Below are 15,754 nucleotides of genomic sequence, written 5' to 3' on the forward strand. Positions count from 1 at the left end.
CCGGCCCGAGATGAGGAAGAGCTTAGAGAGGATGGGGATTCCGCGCCTATAGATGAGCTGAATCCGAGCACTCCTCGAGACAGGCCTGAGGGTTTTCAACCGCCCTTTCCTGCCCCAGGCCAGGACCCATCTGCGTTTCTCAATGCAATGTATGGAGTCTTTTCAAGGGCGTGGTACCCCTCTGGTGCACCTTCGGGTCCCATGGGTCCTCTAGCTTTTAGCTTAGGAGTTCCTCACTCCTGTCCTTCGGCTCCATTTATGCCTTACATGCCGGCCCTGACGCCGCCGTGGCATTTTCCACCTCCACCGAAGCCATCGACGCCGATCCCGGCTTCGCCTGCTCCGAATCGGCCTCAAACACATCCCTCCGAGCCATCAAGTTCGATTCCGATGTCGATTCAGAATCCGTCGGAGCCGGTGGTGGATCCGGTGGCAAAGCGTGTCAAGATGAGATCCAGAAGAGAGGCTCAACGCCTTTTGGAAGAAAGGAGGTTCTTAGATTCACAATCTGACATTGAAGAAGGTGAATTGGATGAAGATGGTTTTGAGGAGTTGGCAGACGCAGGAAGCCTGGATTTCTCTCCAGAGTGGGAGTTACCCTCAGGCTCTAGTACACCTTCTAAGGATGTTCAACCCTACCATTTAATTATGAGGAAGGCTGCCGATCTCCTTAAATTAACTTTGCCTACTGCAGAATTCAAATCTAATATTTTGACTGAAGTATTGCATTCTCCAAGTTCAGTGTTGGAACCTCTTCTTCCTTTTAATGATGCTCTGACAGAGCCCATTTTAGAGGTATGGAAAAAACCTTTGTCGGCTCCTGCTGTCTCTAAAGGTGTATTTACAACAAGGGGTGGTGATGGACAGAGTCTCTGAATTAAGCAGAGTACTCTCCCCAGTCAAGAGATCAGGGCTAAATCCAACACCGTTTTTTAGCTCATTGCACCATCCCAGTTTCAGAACCCGGCTGTATGCAAATTAGTCTGTCCCTGGCCCAGTGCATCATGGGAACAGGGCAGACCAGACTACAAAAGCCAATTCTAACACTGGGAAGGAAACAAGCTTCCGGGGACCGGTTTCTGCCATTTCAGGCGTCTTCGGCCCGGCTTGCTTGAATCCTGATGGTGCAATGAGCAAGGGACTCACATCTGAGTATACCCTTCCACGCTTAGGGTGGACAAAATTATTTACAACAAGGGGTGGTGATGGACAGAGTCTCTGAATTAAGCAGAGTACTCTCACCCAGTCAAGAGATCAGGGCTAAATCCAACACCGTTTTTTAGCTCATTGCACCATCCCAGTTTCAGAACCCGGCTGTATGCAAATTAGTCTGTCCCTGGCCCAGTGCATCATGGGAACAGGGCAGACCAGACTACAAAAGCCAATTCTAACACTGGGAAGGAAACAAGCTTCCGGGGACCGGTTTCTGCCATTTCAGGCGTCTTCGGCCCGGCTTGCTTGAATCCTGATGGTGCAATGAGCAAGGGACTCACATCTGAGTATACCCTTCCACGCTTAGGGTGGACAAAATTATTTACAACAAGGGGTGGTGATGGACAGAGTCTCTGAATTAAGCAGAGTACTCTCACCCAGTCAAGAGATCAGGGCTAAATCCAACACCGTTTTTTAGCTCATTGCACCATCCCAGTTTCAGAACCCGGCTGTATGCAAATTAGTCTGTCCCTGGCCCAGTGCATCATGGGAACAGGGCAGACCAGACTACAAAAGCCAATTCTAACACTGGGAAGGAAACAAGCTTCCGGGGACCGGTTTCTGCCATTTCAGGCGTCTTCGGCCCGGCTTGCTTGAATCCTGATGGTGCAATGAGCAAGGGACTCACATCTGAGTATACCCTTCCACGCTTAGGGTGGACAAAATTATTTACAACAAGGGGTGGTGATGGACAGAGTCTCTGAATTAAGCAGAGTACTCTCACCCAGTCAAGAGATCAGGGCTAAATCCAACACCGTTTTTTAGCTCATTGCACCATCCCAGTTTCAGAACCCGGCTGTATGCAAATTAGTCTGTCCCTGGCCCAGTGCATCATGGGAACAGGGCAGACCAGACTACAAAAGCCAATTCTAACACTGGGAAGGAAACAAGCTTCCGGGGACCGGTTTCTGCCATTTCAGGCGTCTTCGGCCCGGCTTGCTTGAATCCTGATGGTGCAATGAGCAAGGGACTCACATCTGAGTATACCCTTCCACGCTTAGGGTGGACAAAATTATTTACAACAAGGGGTGGTGATGGACAGAGTCTCTGAATTAAGCAGAGTACTCTCACCCAGTCAAGAGATCAGGGCTAAATCCAACACCGTTTTTTAGCTCATTGCACCATCCCAGTTTCAGAACCCGGCTGTATGCAAATTAGTCTGTCCCTGGCCCAGTGCATCATGGGAACAGGGCAGACCAGACTACAAAAGCCAATTCTAACACTGGGAAGGAAACAAGCTTCCGGGGACCGGTTTCTGCCATTTCAGGCGTCTTCGGCCCGGCTTGCTTGAATCCTGATGGTGCAATGAGCAAGGGACTCACATCTGAGTATACCCTTCCACGCTTAGGGTGGACAAAATTATTTACAACAAGGGGTGGTGATGGACAGAGTCTCTGAATTAAGCAGAGTACTCTCACCCAGTCAAGAGATCAGGGCTAAATCCAACACCGTTTTTTAGCTCATTGCACCATCCCAGTTTCAGAACCCGGCTGTATGCAAATTAGTCTGTCCCTGGCCCAGTGCATCATGGGAACAGGGCAGACCAGACTACAAAAGCCAATTCTAACACTGGGAAGGAAACAAGCTTCCGGGGACCGGTTTCTGCCATTTCAGGCGTCTTCGGCCCGGCTTGCTTGAATCCTGATGGTGCAATGAGCAAGGGACTCACATCTGAGTATACCCTTCCACGCTTAGGGTGGACAAAATTATTTACAACAAGGGGTGGTGATGGACAGAGTCTCTGAATTAAGCAGAGTACTCTCACCCAGTCAAGAGATCAGGGCTAAATCCAACACCGTTTTTTAGCTCATTGCACCATCCCAGTTTCAGAACCCGGCTGTATGCAAATTAGTCTGTCCCTGGCCCAGTGCATCATGGGAACAGGGCAGACCAGACTACAAAAGCCAATTCTAACACTGGGAAGGAAACAAGCTTCCGGGGACCGGTTTCTGCCATTTCAGGCGTCTTCGGCCCGGCTTGCTTGAATCCTGATGGTGCAATGAGCAAGGGACTCACATCTGAGTATACCCTTCCACGCTTAGGGTGGACAAAATTATTTACAACAAGGGGTGGTGATGGACAGAGTCTCTGAATTAAGCAGAGTACTCTCACCCAGTCAAGAGATCAGGGCTAAATCCAACACCGTTTTTTAGCTCATTGCACCATCCCAGTTTCAGAACCCGGCTGTATGCAAATTAGTCTGTCCCTGGCCCAGTGCATCATGGGAACAGGGCAGACCAGACTACAAAAGCCAATTCTAACACTGGGAAGGAAACAAGCTTCCGGGGACCGGTTTCTGCCATTTCAGGCGTCTTCGGCCCGGCTTGCTTGAATCCTGATGGTGCAATGAGCAAGGGACTCACATCTGAGTATACCCTTCCACGCTTAGGGTGGACAAAATTATTTACAACAAGGGGTGGTGATGGACAGAGTCTCTGAATTAAGCAGAGTACTCTCACCCAGTCAAGAGATCAGGGCTAAATCCAACACCGTTTTTTAGCTCATTGCACCATCCCAGTTTCAGAACCCGGCTGTATGCAAATTAGTCTGTCCCTGGCCCAGTGCATCATGGGAACAGGGCAGACCAGACTACAAAAGCCAATTCTAACACTGGGAAGGAAACAAGCTTCCGGGGACCGGTTTCTGCCATTTCAGGCGTCTTCGGCCCGGCTTGCTTGAATCCTGATGGTGCAATGAGCAAGGGACTCACATCTGAGTATACCCTTCCACGCTTAGGGTGGACAAAATTATTTACAACAAGGGGTGGTGATGGACAGAGTCTCTGAATTAAGCAGAGTACTCTCACCCAGTCAAGAGATCAGGGCTAAATCCAACACCGTTTTTTAGCTCATTGCACCATCCCAGTTTCAGAACCCGGCTGTATGCAAATTAGTCTGTCCCTGGCCCAGTGCATCATGGGAACAGGGCAGACCAGACTACAAAAGCCAATTCTAACACTGGGAAGGAAACAAGCTTCCGGGGACCGGTTTCTGCCATTTCAGGCGTCTTCGGCCCGGCTTGCTTGAATCCTGATGGTGCAATGAGCAAGGGACTCACATCTGAGTATACCCTTCCACGCTTAGGGTGGACAAAATTATTTACAACAAGGGGTGGTGATGGACAGAGTCTCTGAATTAAGCAGAGTACTCTCACCCAGTCAAGAGATCAGGGCTAAATCCAACACCGTTTTTTAGCTCATTGCACCATCCCAGTTTCAGAACCCGGCTGTATGCAAATTAGTCTGTCCCTGGCCCAGTGCATCATGGGAACAGGGCAGACCAGACTACAAAAGCCAATTCTAACACTGGGAAGGAAACAAGCTTCCGGGGACCGGTTTCTGCCATTTCAGGCGTCTTCGGCCCGGCTTGCTTGAATCCTGATGGTGCAATGAGCAAGGGACTCACATCTGAGTATACCCTTCCACGCTTAGGGTGGACAAAATTATTTACAACAAGGGGTGGTGATGGACAGAGTCTCTGAATTAAGCAGAGTACTCTCACCCAGTCAAGAGATCAGGGCTAAATCCAACACCGTTTTTTAGCTCATTGCACCATCCCAGTTTCAGAACCCGGCTGTATGCAAATTAGTCTGTCCCTGGCCCAGTGCATCATGGGAACAGGGCAGACCAGACTACAAAAGCCAATTCTAACACTGGGAAGGAAACAAGCTTCCGGGGACCGGTTTCTGCCATTTCAGGCGTCTTCGGCCCGGCTTGCTTGAATCCTGATGGTGCAATGAGCAAGGGACTCACATCTGAGTATACCCTTCCACGCTTAGGGTGGACAAAATTATTTACAACAAGGGGTGGTGATGGACAGAGTCTCTGAATTAAGCAGAGTACTCTCACCCAGTCAAGAGATCAGGGCTAAATCCAACACCGTTTTTTAGCTCATTGCACCATCCCAGTTTCAGAACCCGGCTGTATGCAAATTAGTCTGTCCCTGGCCCAGTGCATCATGGGAACAGGGCAGACCAGACTACAAAAGCCAATTCTAACACTGGGAAGGAAACAAGCTTCCGGGGACCGGTTTCTGCCATTTCAGGCGTCTTCGGCCCGGCTTGCTTGAATCCTGATGGTGCAATGAGCAAGGGACTCACATCTGAGTATACCCTTCCACGCTTAGGGTGGACAAAATTATTTACAACAAGGGGTGGTGATGGACAGAGTCTCTGAATTAAGCAGAGTACTCTCACCCAGTCAAGAGATCAGGGCTAAATCCAACACCGTTTTTTAGCTCATTGCACCATCCCAGTTTCAGAACCCGGCTGTATGCAAATTAGTCTGTCCCTGGCCCAGTGCATCATGGGAACAGGGCAGACCAGACTACAAAAGCCAATTCTAACACTGGGAAGGAAACAAGCTTCCGGGGACCGGTTTCTGCCATTTCAGGCGTCTTCGGCCCGGCTTGCTTGAATCCTGATGGTGCAATGAGCAAGGGACTCACATCTGAGTATACCCTTCCACGCTTAGGGTGGACAAAATTATTTACAACAAGGGGTGGTGATGGACAGAGTCTCTGAATTAAGCAGAGTACTCTCACCCAGTCAAGAGATCAGGGCTAAATCCAACACCGTTTTTTAGCTCATTGCACCATCCCAGTTTCAGAACCCGGCTGTATGCAAATTAGTCTGTCCCTGGCCCAGTGCATCATGGGAACAGGGCAGACCAGACTACAAAAGCCAATTCTAACACTGGGAAGGAAACAAGCTTCCGGGGACCGGTTTCTGCCATTTCAGGCGTCTTCGGCCCGGCTTGCTTGAATCCTGATGGTGCAATGAGCAAGGGACTCACATCTGAGTATACCCTTCCACGCTTAGGGTGGACAAAATTATTTACAACAAGGGGTGGTGATGGACAGAGTCTCTGAATTAAGCAGAGTACTCTCACCCAGTCAAGAGATCAGGGCTAAATCCAACACCGTTTTTTAGCTCATTGCACCATCCCAGTTTCAGAACCCGGCTGTATGCAAATTAGTCTGTCCCTGGCCCAGTGCATCATGGGAACAGGGCAGACCAGACTACAAAAGCCAATTCTAACACTGGGAAGGAAACAAGCTTCCGGGGACCGGTTTCTGCCATTTCAGGCGTCTTCGGCCCGGCTTGCTTGAATCCTGATGGTGCAATGAGCAAGGGACTCACATCTGAGTATACCCTTCCACGCTTAGGGTGGACAAAATTATTTACAACAAGGGGTGGTGATGGACAGAGTCTCTGAATTAAGCAGAGTACTCTCACCCAGTCAAGAGATCAGGGCTAAATCCAACACCGTTTTTTAGCTCATTGCACCATCCCAGTTTCAGAACCCGGCTGTATGCAAATTAGTCTGTCCCTGGCCCAGTGCATCATGGGAACAGGGCAGACCAGACTACAAAAGCCAATTCTAACACTGGGAAGGAAACAAGCTTCCGGGGACCGGTTTCTGCCATTTCAGGCGTCTTCGGCCCGGCTTGCTTGAATCCTGATGGTGCAATGAGCAAGGGACTCACATCTGAGTATACCCTTCCACGCTTAGGGTGGACAAAATTATTTAAAGGTGTAGCCAGAAGATACAGGGTTGCCCCTGAGGACCCTGCCTTTTTAACATCTCACCCTTCACCGGAAAGTTTGGTCATTCAGGCTGCATGTTCCAAAAAGAACGTTAGTGCTTTCCCTCAGGTTCCTTATGAGAAGGAGGCAAAGAAGCAGGATCAGGTGGCAAAGAAGATCTTCTCCTCTTCCAGTATGGCATTAAAGTCATCAAATGCCGCTTGTTTGATGGGGAGGTATTTACACGCACTTATGGATTCTTTGCGTGTTCTTGTTCCAAAAGTTCCTGATGACAGCAAGAAGGACTTTGAGGAAGTCATCTCTGACGCTCAGGCGGCGGCTCGTCAGGTCATTCAGAGCGGCCTGGATACTGTAGACTCCGTGGCGCGCATTATGGGCACTGCTGTCGTTACTAGGAGGGTCCGCCTGGTTGAAATCCTCTGACTTTTCGGCGGATGTTCAGGCAACATTGTTAGATCTTCCTTTCGATGGTTCTGGCCTCTTTGGGGAGAAGGCTGATGCGGCCCTTGAGAGGTTTAAGGATAGTAGAGCAACTGCCAAGTCTTTAGGTCTTCAAATGAGAGGTTCTTCGACTGGCAGAAGATTCAGGGGTTTTGGTCGCTCTTCCTTTCGGAATTTCCGGCAAGGCCAGCAGCAACAGCAACAACAACAGCAGCAGCAAAACTCCTTATATAGGACATATAGGGGAAAGCAGAGAGCACGTCCTCGTGGACGTCAGGCCTCTTCCTCCTCCACTTCCTCCAACCCTCCTGCCCCTGAGAAGCAGCCCTAGATCCGACATTCAGGATCATGTGGGTCCGGTTGGGGGCCGGCTTACCCATTTTCTACAGGATTGGGAATCGGTTACATCAGATCTTTGGGTTCTCAATCTTGTAGAAAATGGATATGCCCTTTCCTTTCGGGAATTCCCTCCCAATTTTCCTCCTTGCCAAGGGTATTGCTCCGAGGAACATCTGTCACTTCTGCAGGAGGAAGTGCTGACTCTGATAAGAAAGGGTGCGATAGAGGTGGTCCCAGAGCAGGAAAGGGGTCAGGGATGCTACTCCCGGTATTTCCTGATTCCGAAGAAGGATGGCAGACTTCGTCCAATCCTGGATCTCAGGATCTTGAATCTCTATCTGAGGCAGGAGAAATTCAAGATGCTCACCCTTGCTCAGGTTCTTCAGGCGCTGCAAGGAGAAGACTGGATGGTGTCGCTCGACTTCCAGGATGCTTACTTTCATGTCCCAATCCTGAAGTCGCACAGGAGGTATCTCCGTTTTACGGTGGGATCGCAGCACTACCAGTTTGCGGTCCTTCCGTTTGGTCTTACTACTGCGCCTCGAGTCTTCACCAAGGTGATGGCAGTGGTGGCGGCGCATCTCAGGAGATCAGGGATTCCAGTATTCCCTTATTTGGACGACTGGCTGATCAAGGCAGAGTCGTCCGAGAGAGTGCTCCATCATCTTCGAGAGACAACCCAGTTGTTGTACAGGTTGGGTTTTTCGATAAATGTGCCCAAGTCTCACCTGGTGCCCTCCCAGCGCAACCTGTTCAAGGGTGCCGTACTGGACACAACCGTATGTCGTGCATTCCCTCCCCCTCAAAGGATTCGCGACATACGGGATATGATTCCTTTATTTTACAATGGAGCGGTCGTTCCAGTCCTGAAGGTCCTTCGCCTGCTCGGTCTGATGGCTTCATGCATTCTGTTGGTCAACCATGCACGCTGGCACATGAGGGCGCTCCAGTGGTGCCTCCGCAGGCAGTGGTATCAGCACAATGGAGATCTCAGGGAGTCAGTGAGGATCTCCAGAGAAGCAGCAGCGGATCTGTCTTGGTGGGGCGTGGAAGGCAATCTGTCCCAAGGAAAGCCTTTTCAACTTCCCCCCATCGGTGGCCACAGTGATATCGGATGCATCCACTCTTGGGTGGGGTGCTCATCTAGGGGGTCTGGAGATCAAAGGCCTTTGGTCTCCAGAGGAAAGGTTGCTTCATATCAACCTTCTAGAATTGCGGGCGCTTCGTTTGGCGCTCAAGGCCTTCCTCCCTTCCCTTCGCGGTCAGTCAGTTCAAGTCCTGACGGACAACACGACCGCGATGTGGTATGTCAACAAGCAGGGAGGTGTGGGGTCACAGTGTCTCTGCAGAGAGGCTCTGCGTCTCTGGTCCTGGCTTCAGGACCATCAGATTTGTCTGATGGCGAATCATCTGGCCGGAGTGTTAAACGTTCGTGCAGACAGTCTCAGTCGACAGTTCTCTGCCGACCACGAGTGGAGACTTCACCCGGAGGTGGTTCACGACATCTTTCAGATGTGGGGAACTCCTCGGGTGGACCTGTTCGCCACTTACGAGAATGCGCACTGCCTGTCATTCTGCAGTCTCCAGTATCCGATGCATGAAGCCTTGGGGGACGCGTTTCAGTTGAGTTGGGGAGGTCGACTCCTTTACGCCTTTCCTCCCATACCCTTGATTCTTCGGGTTCTGAGGAAGATTCGCCAGGACCGGGCCCAAGTCATATTGGTCGCCCCGGACTGGCCAAGAAGGGTGTGGTACACAGATCTTCTCCACCTCTCCTCTCACCCGCCGCTCCGTCTCCCTCTCAGGGCAGACCTCCTCTCTCAGATGGAGGGGCAGGTTCTACAACCCCACCTCCAGACATTGCACCTTCATGCCTGGAGATTGAACGGGGCAACCTGAATTCCTTTTCCCTTCCGCCTGACGTTGTGGATGTCATCTTGTCAGCCAGGCGTGACTCCACTAAGTCCATCTATTCTTATAGATGGTCGAAATTTGTCACGTGGTGTGGGGAAAGGTCTGTTGATCCTTTGAAGGCCCATTTGTCTAATGTTCTCCAGTTTGCCCTTTCTCTGGCGCAGCAGGGTCTTGCGGTTGCCACGGTGAAGGGTTACCTGTCGGCGCTGTCGGCATTTCTCAGCTTGCCTGACCAGCCTTCTCTTTTTAAGTCTCCTGTGGTCTTAAGGTTTTTGAAGGGTCTCACTAATAGGTTCCCTCCTTCACCTTTTATTGTGCCTCAGTGGGATTTGAATCTTGTATTGACCTTTTTGATGGGTGCTCCCTTTGAGCCTCTCCATAAATGTCCCATGAGGCTTCTTACCCTTAAGACTGTCTTCCTGGTTGCAATAACCTCGGCAAGGAGGGTTAGTGAGCTTCAAGCTCTTAGTTCCAAGCCCCCATTCCTGTCCATTCATGCTGATTGAATGGTTCTTAGGACCAGGGCTGCTTTTCTGCCTAAGGTGGTAACTCCCTTTCACCTAGGACAGTCCATTACCCTTCCTACCTTCTATCCTCCCCCTCACCCTTCCAAGGAGGAAGAGAGACTGCACCGTCTGGACCCTAAGAGGGCGGTGTCCTTTTACTTGGACAGATCCAAGGACTTTCGCTTGGAAGACCAGCTCTTCGTTGGATTTGCTGGCTGCAAGAAAGGAAGAGCGGTCCATAAGAGAACTTTATCGAGATGGATCGTCCTCTGCATAAAGATCTGCTACTCTTTGGCCGGTAAGGAACCACCAGAGGGTATAAGGGCTCATTCTACAAGAGCTAAGTCTTCATCCTCTGCATTGGCTAGAGGTGTTCCTGTGGAGGACATTTGTAGGGCGGCAACTTGGTCTTCCCTCCACACTTTCGCGAAGCATTACTGCTTGGATACCGAAGTGAGGAGGGACGGTCATTTTGCACGCTCTGTCCTTCAGGATTTCCTGGTCTAGAAGAGTGGACACCCTCCTCCGGGAGTGGGGACTGCTGTGGGACTCTATTCACAAGGTGAGGAATCCACACGGCAGATGTATCTATCAGAAGAACAAGTTACTTACCTTCGGTAACGCTTTTTCTGGTAGATACTATATCTGCCTGTGGATTCCTCACTGACCCACCCGCCTCCCTGTTGTCCACTCTTCTATGCCAGAGTTACTGTAATGTAATGTATATATATTTTGTTGTCAAGGAAATGTTCCAATTGCTTTCCTGCTTTTGCTTAACACTGTGTGTTTTGCCTTGATTATTGTGTACTATGTATACTTGTATATTTCTACTGTCATTGGTCCGTCCGTGTGCCTCGATGGCACGGAAAAAAGGCGGAACTGATGTCATCACGCCGGCGTGGGCCTATTATAGGCGTCGGTGACGTCAGCGGAGTCGCGAGCGAGGTCGTGTCTCTATGACGTCAGTAGTCCACGTCGGCGCGAGGCTACGAAAAAAGAATTTCCGAATGTTGCTGACGCAAGGGGATATTCACAAAGTGAGGAATCCACAGGCAGATATAGTATCTACCAGAAAAAGCGTTACCGAAGGTAAGTAACTTGTTCGTTGATGCTTTCACCTAATTTGGTCTTGACATTTCTCATGTGTACGCCCTTAAAGCTGATGAATAGTGACTCATTGCGTTTCATCACCTTAAAGACTTTCTTCCGTATTGCAATTACTTCACCTCATCACTTGAGTGAACTGCAGGCACTGTCAGTACAACTGCCTTACACCACCTTTTTTTTCATTGATCGTACCAAGGACCATTGGGTGGATAATCAGCTATTCTAGAGGTTCTCCAGGGCAATGAAAGGCAAGGTTGTGCAGAAGAGGACTCCGTCCAGGTGGATATTCCCTTGCATCAAGATCGGACATGCACTGGCCAAAAAGCCGCCTCCCAAAGGACTGAGGGCCTATTCCACAAGGGCTATGGGTACGACCACTGCATTGTCATGCAGAGGGCCTGTCCTTGACATCTGCCAGGCTGCAAGATGGGAGTCGAGCACACGTTTATGGAGCACTACTGCCTTTACCGTTCGGTCTGACAGAATGGACATGTCGCACGTTTTGATCTGAGTCCACTTAACAGATGCACCACTTTGAGAGGTACTAATTTTGTATCCATTGTAAAGGTGAAGAATTTAAGGTAAGAAGTATTCATCAGAAGAACAAGTTATTTACCTTGGATAACTCTTTTACTGGTAGGTACATGCTGTGAGGTAACTAGAATTCGTGCCCTCACCATGCACTGCTAATTTTCCCACATATTACATCACTCATGCCATCTTCTATGAAATAAGTTATAATAATACTGCAATATTTGCAATTAATTTATTTATGTGAAAACTGTGCATGGTGGGGGCGCAAGTAATAGTTATCTTAGGCCACGAGTTATAGTTACTTGAGATAACTATAACTGGTGAATTTCTGTTTTTATTTAGAGTTTAAAGCATTACGTTGTTACTGAACATTTCTCCTAACTAATACGTTACTTTTGAATTTTATGTATATAGATATATATATATATATATATATGTGTGTGTATCATATATTTTATGCAAAGATATATAGATGTGTAGAATGTGATGTATTTATTACCATTGTTGAATGTGGGAAGGTCTATGACTCACAAGAGGAAAAGAATCGAGTATGTCATGAAGCCTCTCCCCTCCCTCAATAATGGTAATAAATAGCATATTAGACTCTGCACATCTGCATATATGGTTTGTCTTGCCATTTTTTGTGTGTATTTGTTATAACAAAAGATATTTAACCAAAACCGAGTTGCAAGGACTTACATTTGTGCACCAAGGTAATCACACTGATGAGATATCTTGACTATTAGGAGAGTTGTTTTCCTGTGTAAATGTGTAAAGAAATTGTGGCATGCAGTATGTGAGGCAGTAAAAAGTGTTTTCATTGTGTCAATGTTACTATAATGTGGTAATATACATGTATTTCATCATAATAGGCCATTGGTAGGTAAGATGCATTTATTGTGTAATTCATTCAAAATTCATCAAAAAGTAGCTCGAATAAATTCTTCACTCCTTTGGTCTTTCTATAATATGTATTTTAAAAGTCAATCCATATATTAAACCTGTCAATGAAAAATCATGTTATTTTCAGAAATAGAATAGCAGCATGCTATTTTGTCATCCTTGATTATTCACCTGCCAGAACGCTCATGTGCATCTCAGTGCTTTGTTGCAGAAAAGGTCTGTGTTGTTACTGATAGAACTGACAATTTGTGGTTTTTTGGTAATTCAGTTGTCTACAGAAAAGGAAAAAACTGCTTTGAGGGAGCGAACTATTGAAAAGAGAATGCTCGAATTGGAAGCTGAATTGAAAAAGAGAACCGAGGAGAAAAAGCAGATTGCTTGCACTTTGAGCATTGTGAGTACAAGTTAGGTATTACATTTTTTAAATATTGTTCAAGATTCAGTGGACATGTTTATTTACACAGCTGCATTTTCTGTCCGTAACTGGCATTAAAGTTTAAGTAAATGAAGAGGGGCATGGCCTGTCAAGATGGCGTGGTAGACGCGTTAAAACAGAGCTCCGTCCAGACATCAATATCTTACTGAAACCTGGCAAAGCATGTGGGTAACAACACTGCCAAAAACAATTTCCATGCTCACTGGAAGCTCCAGTGCCACATACTATCCCCCCAAGGCGGTTTTGCGGGCCGGGCTCCAGGCTGGTAGCGTAGGATAACAACTACTTCTGTAGAGGCGGGCCCTGCGGCCTTGTGGAGCCGTTGCTGTTGTGTGCTGCATCGCTGGAAGTAGCGGAATAATGGCTCCAGGGTGCTGGCCAGACCCAGAGGTGAGGTACTGCTGCTGACATGCAGTGGGGCGTTGGGGGCAGCTGCAAGAGGCGGAGCAAGCCTTTGCAGATCAAACAAAATGGTGGCCCGCACACACATTGACAAGAGTCCCCGGGGCAATAAGAACAGAGGAAGGCTGCCACAAAAGAACCGGAAGCTGAGGTGGTGATCGGACCCAAGAGGGCACCAACTATTGCGGTGGCTCCCTTGCGCGACCTGCAAGCTCGGGTAAGAGTTGTTGGAGTCTAGGGGAGTGTCTGACATTGATTAAGGCAGCTTGCGGCAGTGCTGCAGATACAGGTGGTCCAAGCTGGGTGTAGAGAGGACCCCTGGCCCGCCCCGAGATGAGAACACTCCACTGGAGTATTGAGGGACCCCAGCAGGATCGGTGCCCCTACCAGTTAGTTACAGCAGTACATTTGGGCTCCAGATCAGCGCAAGAGGTGGGAGGCAAAGAGGAGACCTCCTGCCCCTGAAGATCTTTGGAGAAGGAGGAGGGTTAGAAGGAGTAATCCCCCATGACTGGCACTAAATGAAAACAAAGGGGGAATACATAAGCCTAAGAAGAATAAGGGAGGTTAATAAATAAATGAACACACACATAAAGAGTAACACTGAGAAAAAGACACCATGAAAGCACAATCCCATAACAACACAGGGGTACTGCCGAAAATACTGCACTTGGGGAAAATGCTACTGAGGAGGGCTAATGGATCATAATTTAACCTAAGCCGGTCATCAAAGCCTAACCCAGACAGAAGGCCTACATAAAGGGTGCAGCCAGGTGATAAAGAATAGCTCCTACAAGGAACTTTGAATGTCACTTGCGGATCAGGGGGGGAGTTCGCTACACTCAGTCGCTGAAAGCCTTGAAGTGCTGACTAGGGAGTGTGATATGGTTGAAGCTCTGAGACTACTGACACCCAACCGGAAAAGGTGAACCTTGCATCTGAATTGACAGAGTGAACACCAGGGATACTGGTGCTGGCCACATCGAAGGTTGCAAAAAACACAGTTGATGGACAGAATGTAGAACAATGTCATACATTCACCCCAGTACAAAGATCTGGGCCTAAATCCATCGTTTTTTTGCACTCCACACCACCCTGGGTTAGACACTGGCTATATGCAAATCAGCTCTGACCCTGTGCCTCATGGGAACAGTCCTGTCCGAACTACCAAGCCATTTCTTTCCCAGACCGGAATCAAGCATCCAAGGACCACATCGAAGGTAACAATGGTTACAGACAAGCCCAAGAGGGGGGCCAAGGCTAACCAATTAATACAATATGCTATCCCCAGCCCTGCGGCTGGAGCACAGGTGCGTGGAGGCGATGCAGGTCTGGGGTGTGGCAAACAGACAACCGGCACAGCTGACATCCTTGAGGCCATACGGGGCTCCAAGGTGGCACTGGAGTCCAAAATGGACAGTATGGCAATGGTCATTATTCACCTAAGACTGGGCCATCAGAAGGTCACAGAAAGGGCCATGAATACTGAGGGAGAAGTAGTCTCACTTCTCAAAAATGTACAGACTCTACAAACTGTGGTGGAGACACTACATACCAAAGCAGCGCAAATAGAGACACGCATAGAGGATGCAGAGGGGCGCTCTAAAAGAAATAATCTGAGTTTTCTTGGTTTCCCTGAATGGGTGGAGAGGCCCTCGCCTGAACTGTTTGAGGACTGGATAGCCTCTTGGCCCATTAGCCTCTCCAAGTTCTTTACTATTGAAATGGCCCACCGTGCGCTGGGACCGATTTTCCCCAGCTGGGAGCTCCTGCTCAAGCACTCATAGCGCGAATGTGTAACCACAGGGATAGGGACTCAATTCTACAATATGTGTGTGTACATTGCCCTGCCCCAGTATGAAGACAAACCAATCCAAATCTACCTGGATTACACAAAAAAGGTCCAGGATCTTCGTAACAGTTTCCTTGGAGTTAAACGCAAGATTTGTGAACAGAACATCAAATACAGCCTGCTGTTCCCGGTGAAACATGGAGAACAATATAGTGGAAAGGTGTTCTGTAACGAGACTCCGCAGGAGGCTGTGACCTGGATGGACTCTGAGGGTCTCGCCCAGGCTGATCACAACCAAGCATGGCGTGAGGAAAGAAAAAAGAGAAGACCGAGTTCGGCCCGGAACAAAGTATCGCCAGTGGGATGGTCGCAGGCTCCAGAGGCACAGCCTGGGGGTCCTATACTAGTGGCCGCTGATGTCACCCTGTGAGCGGAGGCGCAACCCTTGGAGTTACAAGTCAAGTCAAGTCAAAGGCATTTGTAACGCGCACATATCACATCCAAAGAGTCTCATGACAGCTCTGACGAGAAATGGACAGCTTAGTTTGCAAAAAGCCATGTCTTCAGCTTCTTACGGAAGCAACTGTGTTCTGAAGTAACGCGCAGATTAAGGGGCATTTT

The 15,754-nt window shown here is 48.8% G+C and overlaps 1 protein-coding gene across 14 annotated transcripts in view; it reads left to right on the forward strand.

Annotated features, from left to right (window-relative positions):
* ODF2L (outer dense fiber of sperm tails 2 like) overlaps positions 1–15,754 on the forward strand; it is a 362,023-nt gene that overhangs the window by 293,767 nt on the left and 52,502 nt on the right. For all 14 annotated transcript variants that reach the window (XM_078645461.1, XM_078645469.1, XM_078645363.1 and 11 more), the window contains one exon: positions 12,772–12,897. In XM_078645461.1, the coding sequence (XP_078501587.1) occupies positions 12,772–12,897 (126 nt within the window). The remainder of the gene's footprint in view (positions 1–12,771; positions 12,898–15,754) is intronic.

The sequence above is a fragment of the Lissotriton helveticus genome, chromosome 1_1 (genome assembly GCF_964261635.1).
Source record: "Lissotriton helveticus chromosome 1_1, aLisHel1.1, whole genome shotgun sequence".
Classification (NCBI taxonomy): Eukaryota; Metazoa; Chordata; class Amphibia; order Caudata; family Salamandridae; genus Lissotriton; species Lissotriton helveticus.